The 19,939-nt window shown below is 33.7% G+C and overlaps 4 protein-coding genes across 7 annotated transcripts; 2 read left to right on the forward strand and 2 right to left on the reverse strand.

Annotated features, from left to right (window-relative positions):
* Window positions 1-120: 120 nt before the first annotated feature.
* LOC110630679 (O-fucosyltransferase 37) lies at window positions 121-2,802 on the forward strand. Its single transcript, XM_021778213.2, has 6 exons — window positions 121-1,111; window positions 1,193-1,361; window positions 1,461-1,550; window positions 1,658-1,941; window positions 2,028-2,286; window positions 2,363-2,802. Exons 1-6 carry the CDS (start codon window positions 435-437, stop codon window positions 2,591-2,593), a joined length of 1,710 nt encoding a protein of 569 aa, XP_021633905.1. The 5' UTR covers window positions 121-434; the 3' UTR covers window positions 2,594-2,802.
* On the reverse strand, window positions 2,802-6,305 carry LOC110599978 (beta-glucosidase 24). Of its 3 annotated transcripts, none has more exons than XM_021736630.2 (14): window positions 6,171-6,305; window positions 5,948-6,084; window positions 5,794-5,863; window positions 5,630-5,688; window positions 5,452-5,527; window positions 5,302-5,379; window positions 5,106-5,193; window positions 4,510-4,759; window positions 4,309-4,424; window positions 3,998-4,218; window positions 3,865-3,896; window positions 3,675-3,777; window positions 3,446-3,554; window positions 2,802-3,318 (listed from the first exon to the last, which is right to left on the reverse strand). In XM_021736630.2, exons 1-14 carry the CDS (start codon window positions 6,262-6,264, stop codon window positions 3,132-3,134), a joined length of 1,620 nt encoding a protein of 539 aa, XP_021592322.1. In that variant the 5' UTR covers window positions 6,265-6,305; the 3' UTR covers window positions 2,802-3,131. The 3 variants fall into 3 exon arrangements, with proteins under 3 accessions (XP_021592322.1, XP_021592321.1, XP_043806381.1); XM_021736629.2 differs by having other exon boundaries at window positions 3,865-3,899; XM_043950446.1 differs by having other exon boundaries at window positions 3,865-3,899; window positions 6,161-6,283.
* Window positions 6,306-7,607: 1,302 nt separating this feature from the next.
* Window positions 7,608-10,286, forward strand: LOC110599980 (mitochondrial pyruvate carrier 1). The gene is made up of 5 exons (XM_043950448.1): window positions 7,608-7,768; window positions 8,540-8,652; window positions 8,820-8,874; window positions 8,959-9,094; window positions 9,992-10,286. Exons 2-5 carry the CDS (start codon window positions 8,560-8,562, stop codon window positions 10,038-10,040), a joined length of 333 nt encoding a protein of 110 aa, XP_043806383.1. The 5' UTR covers window positions 7,608-7,768; window positions 8,540-8,559; the 3' UTR covers window positions 10,041-10,286.
* A 677-nt stretch (window positions 10,287-10,963) lies between these two features.
* Window positions 10,964-16,282, reverse strand: LOC110599979 (WD repeat-containing protein 74). Of its 2 annotated transcripts, XM_021736631.2 has the most exons (12): window positions 16,092-16,281; window positions 15,896-16,008; window positions 15,627-15,656; window positions 15,376-15,503; window positions 15,092-15,271; window positions 14,931-14,994; window positions 14,680-14,787; window positions 14,000-14,153; window positions 13,464-13,553; window positions 13,261-13,316; window positions 12,173-12,230; window positions 10,964-11,433 (listed from the first exon to the last, which is right to left on the reverse strand). In XM_021736631.2, exons 1-12 carry the CDS (start codon window positions 16,171-16,173, stop codon window positions 11,267-11,269), a joined length of 1,230 nt encoding a protein of 409 aa, XP_021592323.1. In that variant the 5' UTR covers window positions 16,174-16,281; the 3' UTR covers window positions 10,964-11,266. The 2 variants fall into 2 exon arrangements, with proteins under 2 accessions (XP_021592323.1, XP_043806382.1); XM_043950447.1 differs by lacking the exon at window positions 12,173-12,230 and having other exon boundaries at window positions 16,092-16,282.
* Between the last annotated feature and the right edge of the window lie 3,657 nt (window positions 16,283-19,939).

A 19,939-nucleotide genomic window follows, 5' to 3' on the forward strand; every position in this document is an offset into this window, starting at 1 on the left:
TATTTTTTTATATAAATTTTATTAATATCTTTTTATTTTTAATATACAATTAAATAATAAAATTATTTACTTAAAATATTTTTTTGTGCGAAACAAACTTAAGACTCAATAAAGAAATTTTCCATTTTTCTCCTTGGGTAGAGGAGCTGGGCATGCAAATTCATTTCAGTTTATTATGTCTGCAGTTTACCCGGGAAAACCAACCGATTCCAATTTCTCATAACGGCTGTCCCCAATTAAGTGCTTCTTATGATCAAAACACCCTTTGGATTTACTCCCCACTCCTCATCAAATCGAGGGTATATTAGTCTTTGAACCTCAAAATCAATAACGGAAATCCCCTCCATCTCATTGAATTGAACTGATTCAAGATTCACAACCGAATCGAGGAACTCGAGGAGATTCCAGTTGCAGAGAACTCAAGCAAAGCTTCCATGGCTAGAGCAAGAAACACCAAGAACCCATTCTTCACACTCACCCCATCACCCGTCTTTCACTTGGTCTCTGCCTCTCCATTAACATCTCTTCTCTTCTCCCCAAGAAAAAGCCCAAGAAACCAAACCAAGTTCTTTGCACTTTCCACAGCGACCACAAGAACCCTCTCTCTCTTTTTTCTCTTTCTCTTTTTTTTCACTCTCGTGGGTTCTTCCATACTCAGCTTCATACCCATTTCTCGAGATTCAGTCTCATGTTCTTTCATCTCTCCCTCATCTCCGCTTTCATTTCCTTCCAGATCAACTTCAAACGTGCTTTTAGCTTCTCTTTCTTCAGGATATTCTTCGAATGTGAATGATGAGCCTGGACTAGCGAAGAGTGTTATGATGCCATTACCGGCTCAAGGGGTTACTGGAAATGTGTCGAAAGAAGAGAGAGAGTTCTGGGCGCAGCCTGATGGGGAAGGGTACAAACCATGCTTGGATTTCAGTATCAAATACCGAAAGGCATCTGCAAGAATTTCGAAGGAGAAGAGAAAATTCTTGGTGGCAGTAGTCTCAGGGGGAGTGAACCAGCAGAGGAATCAGATTGTTGATGCTGTTGTTATTGCGAGAATTCTTGAAGTAGCTCTGGTTGTGCCAGTTCTGCAGGTTAATCTGATTTGGGGCGATGACAGGTAATATGATTTAGTCAACTTGATCTCTGATCTAGAATGGTATAGGTTATTTTACAAATCTCTTGTCTTGATAAATTGCAGCGAATTCTCTGATATTTTTGACGTAGAACTTTTCAAGAGGATTTTACAAGCTGATGTACGAATTGTATCATCTCTTCCCTCCACTCATTTGATGTCCAGACAGTCCATTGAACATCAGATTCCTAATGATGTTTCACCATTTTGGATCCGTACCAAATTCTCTAGAAAGGTACTCTTTCCGTCCTTTATTTTGTTTAAGATACTCAAATCTGCTGTTCTTAGCTGGGATGATCATTTTTACTACATACCTATTAATGATTTCATGCAGCTGAATGAAGAAGGTCTTCTTGTACTGAAAGGGCTAGCCTCTAAGCTCTCCAAGAATCTGCCACCTGATCTACAGAAACTTCGGTGCAAGGTAAGACAGAGCAGCCATCAAAAAAAGAATCAGCAAGGAATTTCTCAAAAAAAAAAAAAAAAAAAAAGTAATCTTACCTTTCCTTGTACGCCCTGTACATTTTTTAGGTAGCCTTCCATGCGCTCAGATTTGCCGCCCCAATTCTGGAACTAGGGAATCGGCTTGCAAGGAGGATGTGGATTGAAGGTCCATATATTGCCCTCCATCTCCGGTTGGAGAAGGATGTCTGGGTCAGAAGTGGATGTCTCACTGGTTTAGGCCCAGAATACGACAAAATTATTGCTGAAGTTCGGGAGTCTCAACCCGAATACCTGACTGGAAGGCTAAACATGAGCTACACTGAGCGAAGACTCGCTGGTCTTTGTCCCCTCAATGCATTAGAAATAGCAAGGTGAGCCATAAGCATAAACTTGAATTTGTATGGAGCAGGTTTCTTATTCTGTAATTAGACAAATCGCTGGATTTGGGGTACTGCAGGCTTTTAAAGGCTTTAGGGGCCCCAAGGGATGCACGAATATACATTGCAGGAGGGGAGCCATTTGGTGGTACTCGAGCTTTGCAGCCACTTATGTCAGAATATCAAAATCTTGTGACCAAGGACATGCTGGCAAGAGAAGGAGAACTCTCACCTTATCTCAAAAAATCCTCGGCTATGGCTGCCATTGACTATGTTGTTTCATTAAGCAGCAATGTCTTTATGCCATCCCATGGGGGAAACATGGGGAGGCTCATGCAGGTAACTATTGCACTTTAGGAAATTGATCGTTTAGCTAGCACAAGAAGAATCTGAATCTCTAGTTTTGTGTTGACAGGGCCACCGTGCCTATGTGGGACATTGGAAATGCATAAAACCGAACAAGCGAGCAATGATTCCTTTCTATGAAGATTCTTCCCTTTCAGATACAGAATTTGGAAGTATAGTGAGGATGCTTCACAGGAAATCAAAGGGCAAGCCCGAGCCGAGAAGTAACAAGAGAGACAGAGATGTAATTGCATACCCAGTACCTGAATGCATGTGCAAGCACAGCACACCCATTTTTTGATCTTCTCAAATGAAATGACACGAAGTTGTATACCATTTTTGTACTTATTATCAAGTGTACACAACTCATGCATATCATTTTTGTTCATAATAAAGTTTCCTGTATCCATGAAAGTGCAAAATTGTTTTGCATTATCCATGAAAATGCATAATAAAGTTTCCTGTACACAACTCAACAGAAAATCCACGAGCAGCAATTAAATCATAGCCAGGCCGAAACATGGGAGCTATAGAAGCAAGGAGATGAATACCTCGACAAGTGCAGAGGGAAAGAGACCAAATCCAAGACAATAGTCATTTAATCCAAGCAAATGACTTTTCTTGTAATTTTCATAAACCATAAAGCATAATCCACGTTTCTTCAAATGGAAAAGACTATACAACATTCAATACAACAAATCATCTATTTTACATGGGCCGTATACATCTATTTTCCCATCTTTCAAGGACTCTGTGACTTGTATCTTTTGTCTTGTGTCTCTATACTGTTGTATCCTAGTCCATGTCCAGATATCACAGTAATGAAAAGTAGAGTGGAGTTAATATGCCTGCTTTCTACCACCTTGCAAGAAATGATGATACCACATTGAAGAAACTTTGGGGATACGCTTAAGATTGTCCTTATAATCTATATAGTAGAGCCCAAATCTTATCGTGTAGCCCCCTAACCATTCAAATGAATCAAACAGACTCCAGTAGAAATATCCTCTCACATTCACCCCATTCCTACACAATTAGTAAAACAAGAATTAGCTTAGACATCCTCTTCTGGAAAACCCAAAAGAAATGTTACTAATGTGGATTTGCAGAAAGACTTTAAGTGATAATTAAACTTTAATAAAAAAAAAATTACTTGATTGCTTTGTGAACTCGATATAAATGCCGTTGAATATATTCAATTCGATGCAGGTCATCCAATGCTTCAACTAGTCCACGGTTGTCGTTCCGTGCTTCAGTAATCCCTGCAAACAAACGTAGCAATAAATTTGTTGCTTTACAAAAGGAAAAAAGAAATAGCCATGAAGACATTTTTAGCTAGTTAAAACTATGCAAGAAATTGAAGAAACAGGAGGCTTTTGTACCATTCTCGGTGATGTAGATTTTAGGGCTTTGGTACTTTTCCTTGATCAACTCCAATACTTTCTGAAGTCCTTCTGGGTACACATAAATGTTCATCCCTTCAAACTAAACATGACCAAAAATGTAAAGAAATTCGTATACAGATATGATATATATAACTAACGTGATCGTGTTGGAGATCATATTTCTTACCTTTGGGCCAATAAGTTCTCCATCTTTGCTCTCTGCTGCAATCACAAAACAGGAAGAAGAGCATTTATGAAGAGTGAGAAGACATGTGATTTAAGGGAATAATTGTAGTTGATTATGGGTTTAGAGCCCACACCTGTGGCATATATAAATTGGTCGTCAGTGTAACTGGTATGCGTAGCATTTGGATCTATTGGGATGGCTTTGGCATAAATTGACGTATAGTAGTTTATGCCAATAAAATCAAAAGAGTCCTTCACTAGCTTCTTCTCATGCTCGGTGAAGATTGGAAGCCTGTCCTTCACCAATTCTCTCATGATATTAGGATAATCTCCATACACTAATGGTTCCATATACCTACATCAAGCAAAATATTTTAAAATAATAAAATAATAATAACTAACATGCAGTACATAATTTTCCATTAAGTGAGGAATGCTCTCTAACCATCCCAACTGAAAGTCCAAAGCTCTTTCTTGTGCAGCTTTATCATCCAATGATTCAGAATAGGGCTCATAATATTGCCCTACAAGGGAAATTCCAATTTCTCCCCCTTGTTTTGCCTGCAAAAAGAAATGATTTGCATAATAGAATCAAATAATATGCTGATTAATTAAGATGATTTACGCTGTTGAAGGGATTACTCACTTGGTACTTGTTTTTATAAAGCCTGGCGGCAGCTGCATGGGCGAGTAGAAGATTATGGGATACAATGTAAGGCTCAGTGGATGAATTCCCAGCTTCACAATTGGCTCGTCCTGAACACCTGCCTGGGGGAGCAATCCCTAGGTCGTAGCCAAGCTGTGCAATCATTAGTGGTTCGTTGATTGTAATCCAATTTTTTACCCTGTCTCCAAAAGTTCTGAAACAAACTTCACTATAGTCCTGGAAATCACCCCTGGAAAGGAGGGACATTAACAAACTCAGTTATTATTGTTTCTTGTATTTGGTGCACCAGTGAATAGGACTGCAAAATGGGATGTATAGAATTGGGTTGAACGCAACCTCGGCTGAAATTAAAATTTAGGTTCAATGATCTTAACTTAAGCTCAGCTCAAATTAAAGTTGAAGTTTGAAATTATTGAACAAACTCCATTAAGTCCTGTCATCCCAAGTTATAGACGTACTGGTGAATCTTCTAAAATTCATTTGCAAACCCATAAAGTAGTAATTTTATATTTGCATTTAACTTGAATATGAGAGGCTCAACCTTACTTCACATGGATATGAATGTTTGTACTTACACAATTGAACTGCTCAAGAAGCCACCATACTTCTCATCCAAGGCTTGAGGAGAGTCAAAGTGAAACAGAGTCGCAAAAGGTTTGATACCTATGTGTGCATGATTAGTAAACATGCAACACAAAAGCCAAATGAGGGGTTGGTTTTACTATTCAAGAGGAATCCACTTCATATGAACAGTGCATACTAGGCATTTACCATATTCTATTAACATATCAATCATCTTGTTGTAGTGATCAATTGCCTCTTGGTTCACCCCACCACTCAAAGTTCCATCTACACACATATTCGTTCAAACATAAAATATCAATAATTTGCTTTTCGAATAAACATAAGACCAAAACATACCGGGAAGAATCCTGGTCCAGGAGATGGAAAATCTATAAGCATCTACTCCAAGGTTCTTGAGATGCTCCATATCTTCCTGCAGAAAGAAAACAGCTTTAAGTAATTTTTTTTAAAAGAAAAAAAAAATCAAAGGTCACATTTAAATTTCCTATGCAAAAGACAGATAGATAAAAGACACCTTGTAGCGCTTGTAAGAATCAATTGCAGTATCCATGTTACTTCCATCAATCACTTTATCTGAAGGAAAGAAAAAGCGCAAGATACTTGCAAATGCTGAGAATCACCATTTCTAGACTTGGTACAGACTCTATGATATGGGAAATAAATAAAAGTGAGATTAACCTCTGTGGTTTTCCAGGTAGGTGTCCCAAATGCTCCGCGCTCTCCCTTCACTCTTGGTTGATCCTTCGATCTATTGCGCAATGAAGTTATACGTTTATACGCATTGGCATTTGTTTACTAATTATGCATACAGATATAAACACGAACATGATACCTGCAGAGCAGCAGTAGAAGCTCCAAACAAGAAATCACTAGGAAAGTTTGTTCTCCTAATACTTGTCTCAATATCAAAGTTCAACGCAATCTGTGATTCCACCATCAGCGGTAATCCTAGTGCTCTTGACGCAGTTGCTGCAGCCAAAAAGAAAAAATGTCTCTTTATCTTAATGCTAAAAGCTTTCAGGAATGCATAAATTTGATAGATTACAAATCATGACCCAACACAGAGAAGGTGCAGGCTAGCGACAACATGGCACAAATCCGAACAAGAATATGTAAAACCCAATTTGAATTGGTTGATGAAAACGCCATGAGATGTTCTTCTTGAAAAAGCAGCAGATTGTTTGTTTTTTCCTGTTGTGTTCGCTATAAAACCAAGAAAAGTTGTTGGTAGTTTTCGCGTGGAAATTGAGTTGGAAAGAGATCACAAGAAAAATATGTTCTTCTTTCATGAATACGAAAACCAGACATGGTGCGAACAAGAAGCCATCACCACCGCTTTTTAAGCATTTACCTCAAAATGGTCAGTATTACTATTTCCTCTCATTTGTTGCGAACGAGTGGGAAAAGAAAATTTTCCATTTCTTGGACAGAGATTTCCATCACTGTGTCAAGTTTTTGCATTAATATTTCTTGGACAATATAAGATTTCATTTGATGAGTCGAAGTTTATTGTATTTGAAAAATTTTAAAAGTCTATTTAGATAATAAATATTATATAAACGAGACCGTTTATTAATATTTATTAGTTTTTGGAGAAATTTTTAATTTTTTATTATATTTATTATAAATTTTTAATTTTTTAAAGATTTATCTATAAATAATACTGAATAATTATAATGAGAATGTAACTCTTTTTATTTTCTCTAAATTTATAATTTTTAAATTTTAACAGTTGTATCACAACATCTTTATTTTCAACAGTGGTATTCTATTTTCAATAATTCTATAATAAATTATAAAATTAATGATAATTTTATATTTTTAAAGTAAACGATTATAAATACAGATAAATATGTCAATTTTTCTAATAAACTCATATGAGGAAACCAAAAATGTGAATTAGCATAACTTTGATTAATTATATTTTAAAATAAATATAAAATAGTGATTGCTACAAAACAAAAATAAAGATAAATAAACATGCTGGTTTAAAATAATTTAAATATGTTTTAATTGATAATATAGTTGTATATTAATCAGCTATGAAAATTTAAAATAAATCATGAAATATTAAATTTTTTATTTATTATTTTTCAATAACAAAATAAATAAGTTGAGGGCAGAATAAATTATAGATATGAGTATTAATTTATTTTGTTTATTCAGAATTTTAAATTTAAAATTATTTTGAAAATAATATAAAAAGAAAAAGAAAAAAATGTAAGTTCTTAAATTTATTTAAATAATAAATAAATAAGAAATATGAAAAAAATAACGGAAATTAAATAAATGAGAAAAATGTGAAAAACGAATGGAAGCTGTAATTTTCAATTTTTTTTATTAATTCAAAATATTTTCACATCATATATAACCAAATTTGTAATTTTATTAAAAGGAAATTATATTTTTCCTATTTTATTAAGTTGGTTAAATAGTAATTTTCTTCTCTTTTTTTTTTTTTGCCCTTTTTTCTTTTTATTCATTTCTTTTACACGAAGTAACTGTTTTCCCTGGATCGACCTCACCAAATCAGACTCAAAAGCATTTTCTGCATCGCACTCTACCGAACCATCCAATTCTTCCCCAGTCCACTCTTTTCTCGCTTCAATACCATTACTCACCGTCTTTAAATTATCCGACGATCTCCGTTCAGGTAAGCTTCCACGATGGCATCTCCTTATATTTTCGCATATGCATGTAAATGAACACGCACATCGTCGTTATTTATAGTTAGAAATATATTTTAGGAGCTGAATCTACTTAAAATTGCGTAAGCTTGTAGACTTAATTACTGATTAATTCGGGTTGTTAGCATTTCTTTAGGTTTTTTCCTTTTGGCTTTCTTACGTGTGTGATCAAATTGTACTTCTTTGATTGCTCTGTTGGATAATTTATGAAATTTACGGGTGGTATTGGATGAGGCTCTACTGGAAAGAAGGGAAAAAAAGGTTTAATCGATGGATTTCGAGTGAAATTTTAGTTAAAGTTATTGTCTTGGGATATTAGTTTAGACTGCTAAGCAGTGGCCTCTAGAAGTGAATGAATGGGGAAGTAGAAGGAAAAATGTTCTTGCTTTCTTTGTTATAGCTGGAAAGTCTTCCTCCAGTTTTATAAGTTGTTTACTCTTAAGTCCTAACCAAGTTATTCATTGCCATATGTTGATCACGTAACCAAAAAACAGGGTGGAATAAACATTATGAGCATTTCACTTTTAGTGAGACCAAAGAAAGGCTCCAGTAGCATTTGTCCTTTTCCTGTGATGTACGGAGAATTTTCTCCCACTTTAACCTCAATGTGAAAAGTGATGGACTTTTTATCCTTTTGTTTTTGTGACTGAATCTGGTTCATACTTCTTTCCTCTTTTAACTTTTTCATCTTGGAATCTTTAATTGTTGGATTATCTGACATCTAATTTGATTTGCAGTTGTTACAGAGGTGCTTAATATGGCTTCATTTAGAGCATTCTTGAACAGTCCAGTTGGTCCAAAAACAACTCATTTCTGGGGCCCTATTGCCAACTGGGGATTCGTAGTTGCTGTATGTCTTACTGCAATGTCTTTATATTATACAGAATACCCCTTAATATGTTCCATGTCTATAAATACTCTTGATCATACAAAAAATTCTAGTTCCGTGCTTTTGTGACCTTATTACAATTCCTGCTTTTCTGACCTTATTACAATTCCATCTGGCTTACTGAACAGGGCTTGGTGGACATGAACAAACCCCCAGAGATGATTTCTGGAAATATGACAGGAGGTAAAATTTTTAGTTTCAACAGAATGTGAATTTTTCTCAATAATTACTAAATATCTATGATTAGAACCTTCATTGGTGCTGCAGCTATGTGTGTTTATTCAGCATTGTTCATGAGGTTTGCATGGATGGTACAACCTCGCAACTATCTACTTCTAGCATGCCATGCTTCAAACGAGACTGTGCAACTCTATCAACTCTCCCGTTGGGCAAAGGGCCAGGGGTGAGTAGCTTTGCATGTGATTTGTGTTAAATTGCCCTGTTAATTCCCCATAACAATATGTCGTCTATCATCCTCCTGGCATTTGGAGTAAAATTAAAAAGTATTATAGTCATTTCCCGCTTATTGTTCAGCCAAAGAAAATTTCTTTTAGGTTAAATTGTGATAGGCCAGTCTCTTGACATATTTTCATGAACTGTAAAAGAGTTCATAGTCTGAGATACACCTCCACTATTCCACCACTAGATAATAACCTGTTTCAAATGCTGCCTCACTTGGTAATACATGCTTGAGAAAAATTTCAACAGTTTTTGTTATTAATAATGAATGAGGTCTTTGGTAATCAGAAAATAAAATGTAATAAAGTAGATCTTTGAAATAAATAAATGGTATTTCAGATGTCATTTGATGAATGCTATTCGTTCAAATTTAGTGTGGTATGTGATTGCTTTTCCTTTAATTTATCACATGCAAACAGATAAATGGTAGACTAGAACCCTTCTTCTCAACATGCTAGAAATCTTAAGTTGAAGACATATGGGTGTCTAGTATCCTTCTTTTTTTTTCTGGAAAAGGGAGGAGTTTCAAACCTGTAGTATCAATTTATTGTTAGGGCTGATAACTTGAAAAAAGCCTGCACTTTTTGTGAATTTGCAAATATGAGATGAGCTTCAAAATAATCTATTGTGCTCTGATGTCTCATTCTTAGTTCCAAAGTATGGCCTCTATTTTCTAATTTAAGGCCAAAATTACAAATCTGCAGTTCATAATTTTTTGAAGTCATTGGCCCTTTGATGTTATCTCATTTTTATTGGATGCAGTCGATCTGTTGGTGACAATTGATCCACAAAGAAATACGAATTAATTAAACATTATTTAACGTCTTCTTCCTTAACATAGGTACCTATCGTCGGAGGCAGATAAAAAAGAGAGAGGCTCATCAGAGTAACTTAATGCTGCTTCGTTTGCTGCCCTGTTCTACCGAGATTCTTATTTGGATTTGTGGAGAAAATGATGTTAATTTTGTCTGTTACTTTTTGAAAGAACTTGCAGTTCATTTTAGTGGCATAATAATGCGCTAGTTAATGAAGTGAGGCTCGGCTTTTGTGATGTGATGCACCTGTCACTTATTCTTTCATATGGTTATATGGAATGATAACCTATGGGAATGGTATAATAAACTGCAATTCACGATGTACTGGTTTAATGTTTCCTGCATAGCTAAGTAGCTATGAAAGTTTATCAACCCTTCTTTGTTTCGTAAACTGAACCACCATTAATATTGGGCTTCGCAATAAAAATTTTTATCTAGACCGAGTCCATGTGGATTTGTAATGTAAAATAAGTAGGACCAAAATAGAATCCACTCATGGATTCACTAGGTAAAATTTTCTCCTTGGCAACTGATTGTGTTTCTGGTTTAATAGGCTACTGAAGAATACTGTGACAACTGACCTAGAATACCTTTACAATCCTGTAGCCTAGACCCCGAACATATCAGCAGCAATTAATCCTGAACAAATCAGGGGCAAGTAATATAGGTGGTATGGGCTAACTTGATAAGCCGACATCTTGACGCACAACCGACCACACCACCAAACTAGCCTCAACTTGCTAATAACTCTTGTTGCAATCATTCACCCACAAGTTTCACTATTTGGCTCATCCCCTTCTGATGCTTATCATGTTGTACCGACGATTACACGAGGATGCCAAAATTTCTTGTTATGCTGAACGAATGCCGTCTCACTTCCATTTTTCTTGCATTTCGTTCACATCAGTTATTTGTTAATGTGTTGTATTTTGGTTGGGAAGGTTAACATTATAGACATTGTAAATACGACAAAAATGCCATAACATGGGATCACCGAATTTCGTAGAAACTGACTTTGCCTATTAAAGTAAATTGACGCAATTTCTTGTTACAATTGAAATCAACGAGAGATGATAGAGATCAAAATCTATTGCATTAATGACTCATCGCACAAATGATTTTGTTACATTCAAGTACAAACGGCAGAAAAAGGCAAGCGAGTGTTCCCCTGCCACTTGGATCGCAAAAATGTTGCACGACCATGGCCATGTGATCCTGTTGTAGCACCATCTAATCACAGTGCATGATCCCATTCTTCACCACGTTCATGGTACAAGCAGGTAATCAAAAATTGCCATTCATCAGTGGCTCTTTTCCTTGGATTTTAACCTCTTGCTTCCATCTTTTTCTTTAGATGCCTTCCTTTTGCTTCCTTTTTCTTTAGATGTTTTGCTTCTTTTTGCAGGCACTGTTCCCATCTCGTTCTCATTTTGGATCTCACTCGCATTCTGTGCTTCCACTGCAACTTCTGCTTGCATTGAAGGGATACACAATAAGCAGAAAAACTAGACTAGAATAATCATCGATAGAATTGCACTTCAGGACAAAAATATACCATTAAAGACAAAAGCTAGGCCAAGTATTTTCAAAAGTCACATTCAAATTCTGATAAAATTTTAAGCAACACAAGATCCACCTCAAAGCTCCAAATGTATTTAGACAACCTTGAAGCTCCAAAATAACCTAGATAAGAAACAATTTTTGATAGTCTCTCGTTTCTCATTGAACATAAAAAGCTTGGCAGAATGGAATTCCGAGGAAACATATCATTTTTCATTCTTCTCCACAAAGCAGACCAATTTTTCTTCATGAGGAACACAACAAATAGCATCATTTAGACATGATCCAACGGAATAAACTAGCATCCCCAATCTTTCATTCCATTCACAGTGCATTTGATAGACAAGATATACAGATATCTAAAGCCACAAGAAAACGTGAATCCTAAAACCACATATCCTATGCAAGGAAGAAAAAAATATCAAGTGCAGGCAACAGTTCCTAAAACCACATATCCTATGTCACAATCCATTCTCACTCTTGGTTTCTGCCAATAGTTAGTCATTTACTCATTAAACCAAAACCCAGGTCTAGCAAACAACTTTTCCTGTCACTCCATGTTCACCAACCATGAAAAATGAAAGTGAGGTAAATACTGTCCCCAGAAAATAATTTCCGAAGCCATGCAGAGAGAAAGGAAAACTGACCTCTGTCAGTAAAATTGGAATCAAAAACAACATTAGTAAGATGCTGCTTCAGGAAAACCTGCAAGAATGATACAATATAGTTTATTCAACAACCTAATTGTAACAGATCACCATATTTGCAAAACAAACCACATTCAAAAAATTAACTCCACCTTGACATAAAAACTTATAACACCATGCTGACTCAAACCAAGAGAATTAATTAAATCAAATTCCTCAAAACAAGTATATTTTTGAGAAAATTACTATTTCAACCATGGGATTTGTCATATTAAATCTTTCATCCCTCTATTTATAAAAATAAATTGAAAAAAATGCCTAAAATTTGATTCTGTTAAACTCTTTAGTCATTTCACCCATTTCTAAGTGTATTTCAGCATATATCCACTAATCAAAGTCAAATGAGATAAAATTTCAGGTAAGTATTGTTTTGTCATGAGTTTTGCCACTATTCACACTTTTATCCCTCTTTTTTGACAAAATAAAGTAGAATATCAATAAAATTGCTAGTTTCAACAAGGATTCTGATCTTTTACTAAAGTATTTAACAGCTAATGAACTAAAAATAGTCGGAGGAACCACAGTATTTGAGGAAACTAAACCTTAAGGACTTCTCAAGCTATTAGAGGAACATAAGTATTAATAACATCAAAGCACAGGAAGTAAAAAGTCAATTACCGTACATTTTACGCACCACACAGGAAACACTAAATTATGAACTAGAATTCACAATTAACAATTGTTAAAATAATATTAATATGAACTGACAACATATAGAAGAGCCAGCAAAGCCTGGTAGTAGTTTCATATTCCACCCAAAGGAATAATTTTAACAGTGCTTCCAATTCCCTTTATGTGATTATTCTTTTTCAAGCATTCACATCGTATATTGTGAGAGGAGGAAGGGGAGAGGGATGAGTAACTAGTTCACATAATAATAGTTATCCTTCTAAAGTTAGTGACCTGAGCTTTTGGAGGATTATTAGTGCAATCCTCATGCTAAACTGTTAATTACTAGGAAAAACACCATAATAGCTGTAAACTAGTTGTGTCATAGATCATAACAGAAATGAAGTCCAGGAACATACTGCTGAAAGAAGTTGCCGTGTCTTTATATCCCACAAGCGCAAATAGCTATCAAGACCTAAAAAAGCAAAAGTGAAGAACAGAACAAAATTCAGCCCTAGAAAAATGAATGTTAAGAGTTCAATAAACTTAAACACAAGCGTGATGCAAGAGACATATTTGTTTATATCACCAAAGAAAAGAGGAAGTTAAGCAACAAACTCACCACAAGATCCTATCACAGGGAGCTCAGGATGCCTGGCAATGGATCTGATGCTACCAGAACACTTCCCCAAAAAGCATCCTAATAATTTCCCTGAAAAATAAAATTGCTGTTAACACAACAATCAGAAAGAAAACTAGCATTTGAACTACAGATAAATCAAAAACAGAAGCAAGAGAGAGACAACAATATCTACTCCAAAGAACACCAAAGAGTAATAGACGATTAAAAAGACTAGAAGGCTTAAGGGGAAAACAAATAAACAAGCATACTAAAGAAAGAGACCATAAAGCCAGACCCTAACTACCTGTACAGAACAACCTATACAGATATTATTACAGAGAAGATCAAGGATAGGTTCAATGTACTTTTCAGAGTCCAGACACTGCCATTGAAAACTTTAAAAAAAAAATGGATGGATGAAGTTGCTCTACCAGACCATGTACTGAATTACTACTCCTTGACATTGTTATAATTCAAAAAGAAAAATATAATTAAAGCAGATCACTGTATACCAATGGAGTCAAATATTCAAGTACCTGTGCGTATGTCAACATAAGCAAGATCACCAGACCCATTTCCTATATATATTGTGTGGCCATCTTGATCTGCAGTGACTGCTTTAATTGGGGCCTCACGGAAATCAAATGAAATTACAGGTCTGCGCTGAGCAGAAGTGTCATACAGACGAACCTGTTAGGACAACCAGAATTGCAATTATACTGTAGCAAGAATATCCTCACTTGCACATGGAAGGGGATAACATGGAGCATCAGAAAATATGTTTTGGTTTGTGGCTCAAGAAAAAGTATGGTGAAAAGTGACAGCAATGAAGTTCATTTCTCTGAGAATTTTTTTTTGTTTTCAAATCATACCTAGATAGAAAATTCATGCTCACAATCTCACATGTTATGTAACAATTTCAAGACATACAATAAACAGGGCAGACTTCCCAACAATAAGAACAACAAGGAGTGTGATGCAAGAACAAAACATTCTAAATATATCACCATTTTGGAGCAACCACATCCAGCATAACCAACACTGCTTTGAGTAGGCATATAACAAAGTACAAGTACAGACTATAGACTATCATATCAAAAGACATTTTATAACAATATTTACTTATTACACAGCTATCCTCAAGGTGCTTCCTTTCAGAGCTTTTATATCAGATACTTGGTTTTAAACATAAAGAAAGCATTGTATGAAAGATTACCTGATGGCTGTTGGTGCCAGCTGCAAATTTACGGTGATCATCATTAGTCAGGAATGTTGCAGATGTAAACCATGTTGGAGTAAAAATACCGAGGCTGTTTTTAGGGGGCTGTAGAAGGTGACAATGATATAATATGGGGCCAAAATACACGAAATAAAAAAAAAATTATTTGATTTCCTTGTTCAACAATAATTTGCTGTTCAAAATTTGTTGTGCAACAATAAAAGGTGAGGAAGCATAAGGTTGCTTACTGGTTTTGCAGTCCAAATCTTAGAACACTTCTCTAGATCCCATAGATTGACTTCCACAGCTTTCCTGAATCAAAGAAAATAAGCCATTCATCACTTCACTCAATTTTTGTGAAGTTTGAGTTTGATGTTTGTATTATATTGCAAATTTATACAACACTCACCCTCCAAATAAAGCATAGTTTTCATTTCCATCCAGTTCAGAGCATAAAATATTACCAGAAGCACAAACTTTCCAGGTTCTAGAAGCACCAGTACTGGCATTATCTGCAGTCAAACCGGTAACTTCAATGCACCTCATGCTTGCATTTCCTTTAGTTGTACATGTAAGCAAAGTGCATGACCTAAAGATAATCAACACCACAGATATCAGCATTGACCAAGTGCTAGACTATTAGCCACGAGTTTTACATTGTTTGGTTTCCAAAATGATAAAATATAGCAATACCCGGATAATCTTTGTCTTTTGAGAAAATGCAAACCAACAACAGCATCATCCTCAGGTTGAGCACCAGCATCACCGACATTAGAAATGGAAACATCAATTTCACCATTAAGTGGATTGAGTACTTCAATCTGCAAACATACAAGCACAGTATTAACTAAGAGAAGCTTCAAATAAGACTATACAACAACTAACCATAATTGAAAACCAGAAGTCTGGTCTCGATATTCAAAGTTGAAAGAAGGCTAACGTACCACACCGCTTTTCCTAGCAACAGCTAATAACTGCATAAAGCAAAATTATACACACCATCATTACAACAGCAATATTCCCGTTTATGCTATTAAACTCCAGAAACGGGAAAAAATAAAATAAAATTTATAGCAAACAACACAAACAGAAGTAAGCTTCATTTCCCAGAATTCCTTAATAAAATAACATTGACCAAATTGCTTCTCAATTTCAGCTAAAAGGGGAAAAAGGTAGACAAAGAAGAAGAAGAAGCAAATAACAGAACACATACAGGGTCTTTCTTACTGTCATCCAAAGAAACAGCAAGCACGCATTTAGAGGCGTCTGGATTACCCCATCTCTCTACCACTTGAGGGATTCCTCGATCACCACGAGACTCTACCACTAAAGAGTGATTCAATGTCAAAATTTTATGCACAACAAAATAAAAAAAAATCAGAACAAATTGATTATGTACGAAAAGCAACCTTTAATTAGACCAAGTGTATCGAAAGTTAAGGCTCGAAGCGGAGGGCAACCAGCGCACTCTACAGTGGTTGTTCGCGGCATTGTTGATGATACTGTTCTTGAAGTGCGCCTCTTCTGAGAGAAAGGAGATTAGTGGGTGCCAAAACCTTAAACCCTAATTCTTTATCTGTCACATCCTACTCTTTTGAATATTTGTTTGGTAACCCCTTTTCTTCACTTAATTTCATCTGTTCCCTTAGTCTTTCAAAACTTTACACTGTTCCCCATATAATAAGAAAACTATAAAGATAAATATATTTAATACTTATATATAAAATACACGAAGATATTTACAAATTTAAAAATTTACTCAAAATTGACTGTTAATAAATAATAAAAACCTTAATGTTTCTTAAGATAAGTTATTATTTTGTCTTCAATTTTACAATTATTAAAATTATCATCACTCAACTTTACTATAATTTTCATTTAGTTATTTATTAGCCCTTCTCTAGTTTGTTGTTTTACGGATAAATTAGAAAAATATGAAAGTGTATAACAAATAATAGTTATAGTATAATATAATGATAAAAAAAAGTAATTTATCTAATTGCAAATAATTATTCTAAAATCGTTTTTTCAGAAAAAAATAATTTAAATAATTATGATTCATAATTTTTTTATATTATTAAATAAAATAATTAAATTCATAATACAATAATGATTATATTACATTTTTTATACGTAACATAGTTAAATGTGTCATATCAATTTCATTAACAAATAAAATCTTAATTAATTAATGTTTTAATATATCAAAGTATAAATCGATCTATACAATTTTTAAATTAACAATATCAATTCACATAAAAATAAAATATGTTAATTGATAAAGTTATTTACTTAACAAATTTAATTCTATAATCAAAATAAAAATATTAAAATATAAAATAAATATATATATTTTTCGTAAACAGAAGATTTTTGGTTGTATAATCTGATAATATGTGTACTTAAATAAATTTAAAAGATTTTATGTTCGAGTTTTTTAATTTTTAATTTTTAATTTTCATTTAAAAAAAATTTACCACTTTAAATTAAACCTTGATAATACACTAGTAAAGATATTAAATAACGTAAAAATCAGACAAAATAAAATAAAGGAATAAACTAGTGAAACAATTAGTAATACAATCTAACTTTTATAATTGTCGTTTTATAAATAATTTAGATATATATTTTTTTAAGTGGAGTTCTGCATATTATTTGTTTTCTCTTTCAAAATCTGATCTTAATATTAATTATGAAAATATTAAATATACTAAAATTTTTCTTATTTATGATATTACTTTTGCAAATAATTTTAAGTTCACATCTTTTTATAATAAATTTTTTGCGTCACAAGTAAATAATTGAGCGCAACAAGACACCAAAAAGTAAACTAATCAGTGCCCGAAATGAGTGTTTTAACCAACATGTGTTGTATTAGGATAATATTTATGTGGTCTATATTTTTATTTAATTAAAAAAAGTAATATAGTTGCTTAATCTTTACAAAATTTAATTCAATCGAATTGAAATTTTGAATTGATTTTATAAAGAAATTTAGAAGCCTAAATCCGTATTATCAGTTTGCATTATTTTCATATATTTGTTTTGCAGCTAGTTATTTGTCAAATATTTTGTTTTATATTTATTGAGAGATTGGTTCTAAGTCTTTGCTTTGATATGAAAAATATGCATTTAAATTAATTCATATAAATTCATAACACAAATATATGAAAATTTTACTAACGCATATGAACTCAGCTTACATATTGTGTTACTTAATATCTCTTTTGCTTGTAATTCTTTAAATACAAGTCAATTATATAAGGATTTTTATATCTACTTGATTAAGCAATAAAATTATAGAAAGGAGAAAGAAAGAGAAAATGAAGGCAAAAGGTCGAGGAAGGAGCAACCAATGATAGCGAAAATTTGCATTTTTTTGTCGGAGTGCTATTTGGGTTTGCAAATTTTGGTGGTCGATTTTTCTCTTGTTTTCCTTTCCCCTGCCTTCAAACAGAAGAGAAAAGGTTTCTTTTTTATTGTATGTGCCTTTCCCTCCAATTTCCTTAGCGGGAGATGTGTGGTGGTTTTGTTTTGTTTGGATTGCTATTTTTATTTATCTTTTGCTGCAGGTTCCGGTGGTTTTGTGTAAGAGGTCTTTGTCTTGATAAATTTGCGGCATAGAAATACTTCGATTAACTTCCTATGAGGGTTTCAGTTTGAGTGACATTAGTATATTGGAATCGCACTACTACCTCCCATGATCTACGCTCTCATTCGCTGTCGTAAGGCAGAATTCTGCTACGTTATCTCCTCTATTGATAGTTAGGAGCTTCGCTTGTTGAATATCAAATGCCTTTTATATTGCATGTTGGTTTTTTTTTTTATTGTTGTGGTCTTGGTGTTCCTACTTATTCTTACTTCATCGTTATAATTTTTTTGTTTCTGTCAGCAATTGCAACCGACTATAATATTCTTGAAATTGTAGGAGCACATCAATAATAGCTGTCAATGTCCTCATCGTGGAGTTGGTGCATGCTTATTGTTGGTGTGTCTTTCCAATTTTTTAATTTAAGTAGTTTGATTTCTTTTCTTTTATGGTTTAATTTTCTCTTTTAGATTTGATCTTTATTTTTTATGTGGATTGGGCCGTTGGCACAGTTTTTATATAATTGTGCAGTCCTATAAACTTTGAGAAATGCAATTTTTATGGTATTAATAAAAAAATTATTATTTTTTTAAAATATTATTGAAAAGTGAAAAAAATATTATTGAAAAAAAATATTATTGACGAGTAATTCCATGAAAGAAGAATTAGAAATTAAAATTTTTAAAAAATAAAAAAGTGAAAAATCCAATCGACTTGTTAGGAATCGATAGCATATGTATATGTGAATTGGCTTTACATGCAACGGTTTGTGAGTTTGGGTTTTACGTCTTGATACAAGGTTGAAACTTTCTTTATTGGTGATTTTTTTTGTTTTTTTGCCTTTGGATAAGAGAAAAGTGTTTGTCTCTTTTATTTAACCCTTTTATTTTGATTTTTCCAGATAGAGTTTTGGTTTGTTTGTTTTGTTTCTCTTTTAGTCTTGTGCATGTTCTAATATTTTCACTTGTGGTTAAGATGGAGTTTTGGTTTGTTTTGTTTCTCTTTTAGTCTTGTGCATGTTCTAATATTTTCACTTGTGATGAACACGTTCTGTTGCACCTATGGTTACAAGAATGCTCCAATTGACGTTAGCTTCTCAGGACCACACCGCTATCTCCGACGATCACCACTCCTGCATGCTGTAGATTGTTTAGCTCTCCTACGTCATTTTCTTTAGTACTATCTGAATGCTCTATATTGAATTTGAAGACTCACTATTTATTTTATCTGTATTGTATATTGGGTTGTTTTTTTATTTTTTTGTATTTTTTTTTATAATATGATGATTGATATTTATATTTGATATTTACAGTATTTCGTCGATAAAATTAGTATCGATAAAATTAATTCGATGCATGCAGTTATTTACGATTTTTTTAAATTAATTTAATTATTTTAATCCAATTTTTCTTAAATCGATATGTTGGTATTTTGGACATAGTTTTTATACTCCTATATTTAAGCCTTTAGTTCTATATTTCTAATAGCTGTATAATATATTATGGATTGATAAAAAATAAAGGCTTTTACCAGCAAAGTATGAACACAAAACACTTCCACAACCGGAGATAATTGCATATCAAGCCAGGAGGCCCAGCACCCGTCAAACGTGTCTATATTTATATCCAATAAAATTTAGTGTAAATTATTAAAAATATTATATGGAAA

This window comes from Manihot esculenta, chromosome 14 (assembly GCF_001659605.2).
Source record: "Manihot esculenta cultivar AM560-2 chromosome 14, M.esculenta_v8, whole genome shotgun sequence".
Taxonomy (NCBI): Eukaryota; Viridiplantae; Streptophyta; class Magnoliopsida; order Malpighiales; family Euphorbiaceae; genus Manihot; species Manihot esculenta.

Coding starts and splice junctions, on each gene's coding strand:
- LOC110630679 (XM_021778213.2), top strand. CDS start 435: ATGGCTAGAGCAAGAAACACCAAGAACCCATTCTTCACACTCACCCCA. Junction 1,362..1,460: donor GTACCAAATTCTCTAGAAAG/GTACTCTTTCCG, acceptor GATTTCATGCAG/CTGAATGAAGAAGGTCTTCT. Junction 1,942..2,027: donor AATGCATTAGAAATAGCAAG/GTGAGCCATAAG, acceptor GGGGTACTGCAG/GCTTTTAAAGGCTTTAGGGG.
- LOC110599978 (XM_021736629.2), bottom strand. CDS start 6,264: ATGGCGTTTTCATCAACCAATTCAAATTGGGTTTTACATATTCTTGTT. Junction 5,864..5,947: donor CTTCTACTGCTGCTCTGCAG/GTATCATGTTCG, acceptor ATTGCGCAATAG/ATCGAAGGATCAACCAAGAG. Junction 5,194..5,301: donor TGATATGTTAATAGAATATG/GTAAATGCCTAG, acceptor ATGCACACATAG/GTATCAAACCTTTTGCGACT.
- LOC110599980 (XM_043950448.1), top strand. CDS start 8,560: ATGGCTTCATTTAGAGCATTCTTGAACAGTCCAGTTGGTCCAAAAACA. Junction 8,653..8,819: donor ACTGGGGATTCGTAGTTGCT/GTATGTCTTACT, acceptor CTTACTGAACAG/GGCTTGGTGGACATGAACAA. Junction 9,095..9,991: donor CGTTGGGCAAAGGGCCAGGG/GTGAGTAGCTTT, acceptor TCCTTAACATAG/GTACCTATCGTCGGAGGCAG.
- LOC110599979 (XM_021736631.2), bottom strand. CDS start 16,173: ATGCCGCGAACAACCACTGTAGAGTGCGCTGGTTGCCCTCCGCTTCGA. Junction 14,788..14,930: donor AGATTTGGACTGCAAAACCA/GTAAGCAACCTT, acceptor CACCTTCTACAG/CCCCCTAAAAACAGCCTCGG. Junction 11,434..12,172: donor TTCCAATTTTACTGACAGAG/GTCAGTTTTCCT, acceptor CAATGCAAGCAG/AAGTTGCAGTGGAAGCACAG.